Source organism: Buceros rhinoceros, unplaced genomic scaffold, assembly GCF_000710305.1.
Source record: "Buceros rhinoceros silvestris isolate BGI_N320 unplaced genomic scaffold, ASM71030v1 scaffold15587, whole genome shotgun sequence".
Lineage (NCBI taxonomy): Eukaryota > Metazoa > Chordata > Aves > Bucerotiformes > Bucerotidae > Buceros > Buceros rhinoceros.
The window spans coordinates 5097-13502 of NW_010420551.1; the positions used below are offsets into that span (position 1 = coordinate 5097).

At 52.3% G+C, this 8406-nt stretch overlaps 2 protein-coding genes across 2 annotated transcripts in view; one reads left to right on the top strand and one right to left on the bottom strand.

The window, feature by feature from the left end:
* The window catches only part of MGST3 (microsomal glutathione S-transferase 3), a 3558-nt gene extending 3264 nt beyond the window's left edge, over window positions 1–294 (top strand). Inside the window, exon 5 of the mRNA XM_010139347.1 lies at window positions 170–294. Within this exon, the coding sequence (XP_010137649.1) occupies window positions 170–294 (125 nt within the window). The remainder of the gene's footprint in view (window positions 1–169) is intronic.
* Window positions 295–932: 638 nt separating this feature from the next.
* On the bottom strand, window positions 933–8190 carry ALDH9A1 (aldehyde dehydrogenase 9 family, member A1; the record flags this gene model as incomplete). Its single annotated transcript, XM_010139348.1, has 10 exons — window positions 933–1192; window positions 1302–1414; window positions 1991–2132; window positions 2495–2582; window positions 3850–4038; window positions 4768–4908; window positions 5693–5889; window positions 6365–6499; window positions 6821–6950; window positions 8012–8190. Coding segments are annotated over 10 exons (1409 nt in total), but the record flags the coding sequence as incomplete, so codon positions are not given.
* Window positions 8191–8406: the final 216 nt, after the last annotated feature.

An 8406-nucleotide genomic window follows, 5' to 3' on the forward strand; every position in this document is an offset into this window, starting at 1 on the left:
CCTGCTGACAGGGAGAGCACCAGGCGAATCACAGCACAGATGGAGGGGAGGTACACGGCCTGAGCTGGTGCCTGCTGCTCTGCCTTGAGACTGGCCCCTAGTTCCTGCTCCCGGCTGGTCTATCGGTGATGGGCTGCTGAACTGATAGAAAACCACATCTGTTTTCCAGATCCCAAAAACCGGAGCAGAGGGGCCATTGGTTCAGTTGCACTCCTTGGGCTGGTGGGCACAGGCGTGTATTCAGCTTGTCAGCACCTTGGCTGGGTCTGCGAGACACGATGCAGATCGTTATGAAGACCATCATGATGGCTGCCTGGGAAACTAAAGGGATTTTTGTGTTCTTCTAGAAAATTCTTTTTTTTTTCTCCTCGTTCAATAAAGTGAAATTGTCAGTTCTGTGCTTTCATTCTAAAGTTAGAGAGGGTTTTCTTGAGAACTTCGGCAGAATGACAGAACAACTTTGGTTTTGTGAACGACAGAACTCTGCCTGTCAGGCAGAGATGTTCTCACTTTTACGACTGTAGTGACCAACCTGTGTAACCCACACGGCAGCAGCCCCAGTTCTGGACCCCTCAATTCATGTCGCTCTGTGATAAGGTATTGCAAACAGAGTTAGTGTTTATTTCATTGCTAAAAAAAGATGCAGGCAAACATTTAAAGTTCTTGCTTCACAATGATTATAAAGAACAGTAGGCCTATAGGAAGGAAGCTTATATGTGCGTTGAGCAGGGTCGTACCTGTTAAGGAGCCAAAATCAAAGCTGACTGTGGGTGGAAGGCAACAAGGTTCAAGGCCTGCAGCAGAGGAGGCAGCCTGGGCCGTGCCTCTACCACTGACAAGCCTCTGGTGACACCTATGTAGCTGCACGGGCTGCTGCTCAAAGCCGTGTTGCTGGTTCCTACTTGGAGGTTCCCGTCTTCCACCAGCCAGGACAGAGCAGGCCCACGGGCTGAGCCCTGTGTACGTTCCCCCTTGCAGGAGCAGAGTGGCTAAAGGCTGCTCCAGCATCATTCCTCCCCAGGCACTTACAATTTTGGAGCACTTTATTGCTGTGTAAATGATCCACATCTCTGGCTGATGCTCCCTTGGGCAGGGCGCTAAAACACACATTCCACATCGCCCATCTCCACGCAGACGGTCTTCAGCTGCGTGTAGTGCTCGATGGCTGCCCGCCCGTTCTCTCTGCCAAACCCTGCAGGGATGAGCCAGCAGTGAGAACGCAGCTCCAGGCAGAAGCGGGTACCACTCCTACCCCCGTCACTGGCATGCAGTCACACTGGGGAAGGTCAAACGGCGCTCACCTGATGACTTGTATCCTCCGAAAGGCAGCTCCACAGGGCTGACGTTGTAGTTGTTAATGAAGCACATCCCAGCCTTGAGAGCAGCCACTACCCTGTGAGCCTTCTGGATATCCCTGCAAGAAAAGGGCACTTCAGCTGGACCCTGTCCCAGCCAACCCCCTCCCTCCCTGCCAGCTAACATCCCACTAGAGAAAGGCCAGCAGGTCGCAGTGGTTTTTGGCACCTGATCTGCCCTACTCTGTCTCTGATGCTCAGAGGATGTAGCAGCTACTCCCAACGACGCTCAAAACTGCGTTTCATTGGAGGGGGCAGGACAAGGACACCAGCAAAGCGGACTACAGCACGCGGCCAACGGCACGCGGCCAACAGCCGTCTCCGCGTGCTTTCAGAGGCGTGGCAGTCCCTGAAGCACACCTCCTGGAGATCCAGGGAGGCAGGCAGCAGGCCAAGCGCAGGCTGGAAGGAGCCTGAAGGACAGCTGGGACCACCAAACCCTTCAGGAAAAATTGGGCGGAGACGTGCAGTCATTTCCAACAGTCCCTTTTGGCCATACCTTGCTCCAGCTTTTCTGGGAGAGGATATCCATGCCCATGCCAGGCACTGCCAAGAGGAGCCACAAGTAGCTGCAGCATTTTCCTTCCCTCCCCTCCCTAGACCACTCCCACACCAGCCACGCTACCCAGTCGTACCTGGTGAAGACACCACCTGCCAGGCCGAATTTGGTGTTGTTGGCTCTCTCCACAACCTCGTCCTCCGTGTCAAATGGCAGAATGGACATGACAGGCCCAAAGATCTCCTCCTTCACACAGATCATGTCATCTGTGCACTTCCCTGGAAGAAAAGCAGAGCACATGTGCTTCAGGAGGAAGAGCCAGCAGCATGGCCCGTGCACTCAGCAACCCACAGAGCCTTCAAGACAGCACGCGGTACTGCTTAGCCCCTCCGCCTTGGCGAGCAGAGGAGCAAGACCCACCCTGCCTCTCAAGGCAGCAACATGCCTTTTCAGACTGTCCAAGAGCAAAGATTTCCCTGGAGGCAGCTCCTGGGTGCCTCAGCGCTCTCTAGAACACCCAGACAAGTGTCTCTCTGCACGTCCACAGCGTGGCAGACAGGTCACACTGAACACAGCTTTCCCTAGAAGAAACTCCGTAATGTCCACACAGAAGACGATGGTACCATGAAGAGGATCATACCTAACACACAGGGTTGCATGTAGTAGCCATTCTTCAGCTTCGGGTCATCTGGCACGTACACGTCCCCACCACACAGCACCTCTGCCCCCTGAAAAAGAGCCAAGCAGAAGGTAGTCAGGCACGTGCGGAGCATCCTGACCAGCTGCCGTAGCTCTGGCTGGCCGATACTTCCTGCCGGCTTTATGGTTCTGACAAGAGCATCACTGATCAGGGTGCGAGACCCATCGTAAAAGTCCAAATGCCACCAGTTTGGGGTGCAAGTGCCACAGGAGCCAGTGTAGGCTGGAGGGAAGCAGCTACAACTAGGAGCAGATACTCGGCTGCCACCACACGAACTTCCTCATCTTCACATGGCGTGAATCAGGGAGAGCAGTGACAGGACGAGGGGTGATGGGTTCAAACTGGAAGAGGGTAAATTTAGGTTAGATGTTGGAATTCTTTTCTGTGAAGGCGCTGAAGCACTGGCACAGGTTGCCCAGAGAGGCTGTGGATGCCCCATCTCCGGACACATTCAAGGCCAGGTTGGACGGGGCTCTGAGCAACCTGGTCTAGTGGAACGTGTCCCTGGCCATGACAGAGGGTTGGACCTAGGTGATCTTTAAGGTCCCTTCCAACCCAAACCAGTCTGTGATTCTATGAATTCCCTCATTCACGAGTCAACCAGTCCCTTATCACTCCACCTGGCAAGAAACACCTATCAGAGATGGGAAATTCTCCCCTCCTTCCATATTCCTCTTCCTCTTTCCAAATCCTTGTCTAGCCCTCCTGGCTTTGACTCTCAGTTCCCCTTCTCCAGCCCATCCCCAAATCGGCTACACCTAGTGCTGACATTTAAAACATCTTCACGCTTCACAGCAAAACCTGGAGAGAAGAAAAAGAAAAAAAAGCACCCAGGTAGGTCTTACTGCTCTTACAGAGAGTGTTTCCAGCAGCCTGTAAATTTGGCCTTTGATCCTTAGCAAGCCCTTCCTGCAACCAACAGAAGTGGAACCCAAATGAGATGACAGCCAAAGGTGGCAACGTGTCACCACAACTCAGAACCCGCCCAAACATCATGGATTATCCCATTTTACACACTGCCTCACTGGCTATCTCACAACCCCTAAAACTTGGCAACACCAGGATACAGAAAGCCACATTAACTTCAATGCTAATTCAGAGACGTGCACTGGGTTACACTTAATTTAGTGGCCCAAGACACTTACCGAGTAATTCAGCCACAACACAAAAAACCTTATCTGGGTTTTAAATCAGCTTATCTGGGAAGGCACAGGGCAGGAAAGCAGCTGCTGGTCTGTTTGTCTAACCAGAGAGAGACATTTCAGGGCAGTCACAAGGCAGCATCACAACCTCACCTGCTCCTTCGCCTGCTTGATGAAGCCCTGGACGCGATCTAGGTGGGGCCGATTGATGAGGGCTCCCATCCGCGTGTCATCCAGAAGCGGGTCTCCAATTTTGATTTTCTGGGTGCGTTTCACCACCTCCTTTGTGAAGACATCCAGTATCTTCCTCTCCACAAACACCCGCGTGCCATTGCAGCACACCTGGGATACAGGACAGGTTGCTCAGGATAAGACACACAGCGCTCCACAGTCCTTTCCTGCTTGGGACCTGACACAGAGGCTCTCCAAAAAAAGCCCCTCCACAGCTGCTAAAGCTGCTAACTGGTTCCTGGGGACAGTGACAACTGCATTACCCCGCTGCTCATGACTGCACTGAACAGTCCATGCTGGACATAGTGATACTGATGACACCAGGTGGCAAAAGTGCATCAAGTCACCAACAGAAGAGAACCTGAGCTGACTCTCCAGTTCCCAGAGCTGATCCTGGTAACCCAGTTTGCCAGCAGGATTGCACAAAACCTGCAGCACATGTGGAGATCCCAAATTTGGGATGGACAGAGCCCCGTAGGGCTGTGGCTCATCTCACTGGACTGGAACCTGCTGTCCCTCCAGAGCGCACCAGCACAGCTGCTTCTGACCTCCGTGCACCAGAGTGGAGCACAGGGCACAGAAGCAGCTGCTCTGAGCTGGGTACCGGCTGTTAAAGAGGCTCCACTTTAACTCCACTGGGATGGACAGGGCATGGGCTCAGGCACACTCTGCTGGGACGTCCTGCACCGGCTTCTACGAGGGCATTCCCTTGTGATGCTGCACAGGGAAATGCATGGCAGGATGGGAGCTTCAGGGCGTCCCTCACAACACAAGGCCGCAGACTGGCTCTGCTGGCCTATCCTGGAACCAGCCCGCCTCTCCTGTCCCACTGACACACACCTCGCCCTGCGTAAGGAAGTTGGCCATGAGGGCTCCGTTCACAGCGTTCTCCAAGGAGCAGTCCGAAAAGATGATAAGGGGGGATTTGCCCCCCAGCTCCAGGGTGACTGGTTTGATCCCTTTAGCTGCCATCTCCATGATCTGAGGGAAGAAAGGACAGAAGAGACAAGTGACCCACTGGTAAATGGGAGGCTGGAGGAGGAAGGGAAGAGACACTCAAGAGAGAGAGTTCCTGCAAGGCCCTTCAACAACAGAAGCAGCACAAAGGGTGAGCTGGGTTTCCCAGGTGTGTTTACTTCAGACTGGGGACAGCATCAGAGGGTTTGGGATTTGTTATGTTTTGTAAATAAAACCAACAAAACCCAAGGAGTCATTTGCAGGAATTCTCAGTGTTTTATTACAAAATTTAAGCGGCACTGCAGGAGTACTATAGTCATTAGAGCCCTAAAACCCAGCCTGAAAAATACACATTTTACATTTACCAGTAACCCCCTGCTGCAGGTCTGGTTGTAACGCAGGAAACCAGTTTCTCTTCAAGTCAGAAAATATATATGACTAAATAAAAACCATACATTTAGAAGAGCTAATGGCTCGCCAACTGCTTGTCTGGAGGTTAAACCTCTACCAGCTCCAGAGCGTGTAACGGGTTTGTCCCATTCAAGAGGCAACATTTCCCCTCTTCCAAATCAGAACTTATTTATAGCAGACTTTTTAGGGACTTCTAACTTTTTGAAGAATAAATTGAGGGTAAGAAATTCGCAGACTCTAACATCAAGCTTAAACACCCCAGGTCACACGCGGCTAAACCAAACCATTGTGGCCAGCAACGCTCACACCTTTTCCCCGTGCTGCTCTGTTTTACGTGCCCTCCTCCCCACCCTGATGCCCACAGGCCTCGAGTCCGTGGGCGTGAAGGTGCCTTTACCTTGCTGCCGGTTGGCACGCTGCCAGTGAAAGAGATCTTGGCTATGTCGGGGTGATGGCAGAGCAACTGGCCTGTGGCCGGTCCACCCTGCACCACGTTGAAGAGCCCCTTGGGCACACCAGCCTCTGTGAAGATCTCTGCCAACTTCACCACTGAAAGCGGGGTGAAGGGAGAAGGCTTGAAGACCATCGCGTTGCCTAGGGGAACCCAGACAGAGGTGAGGTGAGGTTAACACCCAAACTGCTTTAGGGAAAAGAACAAAAAAAACCAAAGGAAAAAAACCCCAACCCACAAAGAGTTTGTCTTAACTGATCGCAGATGCCCCCAAGAGAGGAGAAACCAGTTTCAGCTGACACTGCAGCCAGCAAAAGGGAGGAACTGCACCTTCCTGCTGGGAAGAGCCGGGGGAGATGGGGCTGCTGGTCCTGCACTGCAGACATTTCCTGAGACCTTCCTCATCTGGTACAAAGCCAAGCAATCACTCTCTTTCCTGCTTCCCATCCTCTTGGCACCTGCCACGTTCCTGCTTCCTTTTCCTTTCCCTTCCTGCCAGAGTAACAGCCTGAAGGTTCTGATAACCCTTCAACACTTCCTTCAAGGTAACTCTAGACTTCATCCCCCAAATCACTCTCCCTCACAGGATCACTTCAAAGAGAAGCTTGTGTCCCTTACCGCAGGCCAAGGCTGGGGCACACTTCCAGCAGGCAGTCTGGAAAGGGTAATTCCAGGCTCCAATCCCAGCACACACCCCAAGGGGCTCTCTCCGAGTGTACCCAAAGGATCCCCCGGGAAGTTGGATGTGTTCACCTGCAAAGAAAAACAGAGAGTCATTAGACAAAGAGCAAAGCCCCTTCCTGTCTCACCAGAGCCTCAGGGGCCAGAGAGCGCTTTGACTGGGAACAAGAGACACATGGCTTTTACTCCAGAGCTCTCAGAAGGTGTCTAAGTGCCCACAAAGCACGGCAGAATTAGGCGGGGAACTCTGAAAACCCTTCCAAGATCTTCAGAAAAAGGAGGAGTCCTACTCTTAGAGAAACAGCCGCAAAGAATGTCTTGTGCCATGGAAGATACCACGGAACCCAAGTGGCAGGACAGAGAGTAAAGAGCAAACTCCAGTAATGTTCTCACCAGCCAGAGATCCTGCCAGTCCCGCGTAATATTCCAGGCACTGCCAGGATATGTCAATGTCCACTCTGGCTTCAAAGATGGATTTCCCATTGTTGATAGTTTCCAAGGTGGCGATTTCATCTCTCTGGTCCTGTGAGAGACACAGGACAAGGACAATGTGTTAGAGAACCCCACAGCAGAACTCCAGGACGAGACAGCTGCTTCCCAAGCACACAAGGTCCCAGGCAAGGCTCTGCCATCAGTAAGCCAGGGTCTGCTGTGAGAAACTGTCATCTCTGAAAGGTACAGCCCCAGCTGCTGTCCGTCGGTTTCCCAGTGGTGACCGACTGCAAGGGAATGCCAAACAGGCAGGAGTTGGGTTGGCTGCCAGTCCAGTCTTGCTTAATAGCCCTGTTTATCTAACAGATGAGCAAACGCGATCCGAAAAGCCAACTGGCAAACAAGGATTAGAATTCACAGAACTAAACCGGGAGGAAGGGCAAACACCAAGAACAAAATGGAACCAGAGCATTTGGTGACAGACAGACCAAGCAGCACAGCTGGGGAGCGTCCCTTAACAGGCACGACCCTACTGTGGAACTCTGGCAGAAAGAAAACAGTTTTCTCGTCACACACACAGCCTGGGAAAGAAGGTCTGGGTTCTTACAGATCTGCAGCTCGATGGGGATTAACTGTGCTGACCAAGAGCATGTTATCTCACATGGGATAAAATCAGCGTGTTTGTATCCTCTCCCATGAGGATTATGTGGTGTCTGAGATAAACACCAGCATTCTTCCATTTTTGTGTTGCTAGAACAAGACATACTCCAGTCACGTGACAACAGCATCCGACAAGTTGAAAGTTCAACAATGTGGCAGTTAAGCAATTTCAGCTTCGGAATTGCGTGCTCGGAATCTTTGGACTTGCAAGAAGTACGAGACCTGCAAGATCTTGACTGGATGGCTTCGGTTTTACAGCTTCTAACACAATTAAGTGAGGAAGGTACAAACAGGACTTGAACAGAGAGACAGGACCAAAGCCCTGCCCAAGGCAAGCCAGTGGCTCTTCACTCTAAGCTGGGGTTAACTCCTGCAGTCCTCCTGGAGCTCTGCTCTCCTGCTGGAGGTCCCCAGCAGCCACATTAACCCACCAGAAAGCTCAGAGACAGAACCGCCCCTCTGCAAAAGAGGAGGCGAGCTGCCACGACGTACCCGAATGATCCTGGCAGCCTCCAGCAGCACCCTGCTCCGCTCCATGCCAGACAGCTGGCTCCAGATTTTAAAGGCAGCCTTTGCGCTCTGCACGGCCAGATCGACCTCCTTCTCCCCAGAGCAGAGCAGCCTGCAGATCACACGGCCTGGGCATGTTGGGAAATAAATACAAAAGAAAGCTCAGAGAAGGGGCACCAAAGAATGTGGTTTATCCTGCATCGAACCCCAAAGACTTCGGTCCAGGCAGCTACACCAGGCTGCAGACTGTCGCGCTACGGGTCCCACCAGTTTGGAACTGGCTCTGGAAGAGGTGCTGCAATTCAGCTGGTGTGAGTCAAAAGATCTGCCATTCCCACAGTCGTGTTCTAGTTACTAATTAGCTCCAATTATTGCAG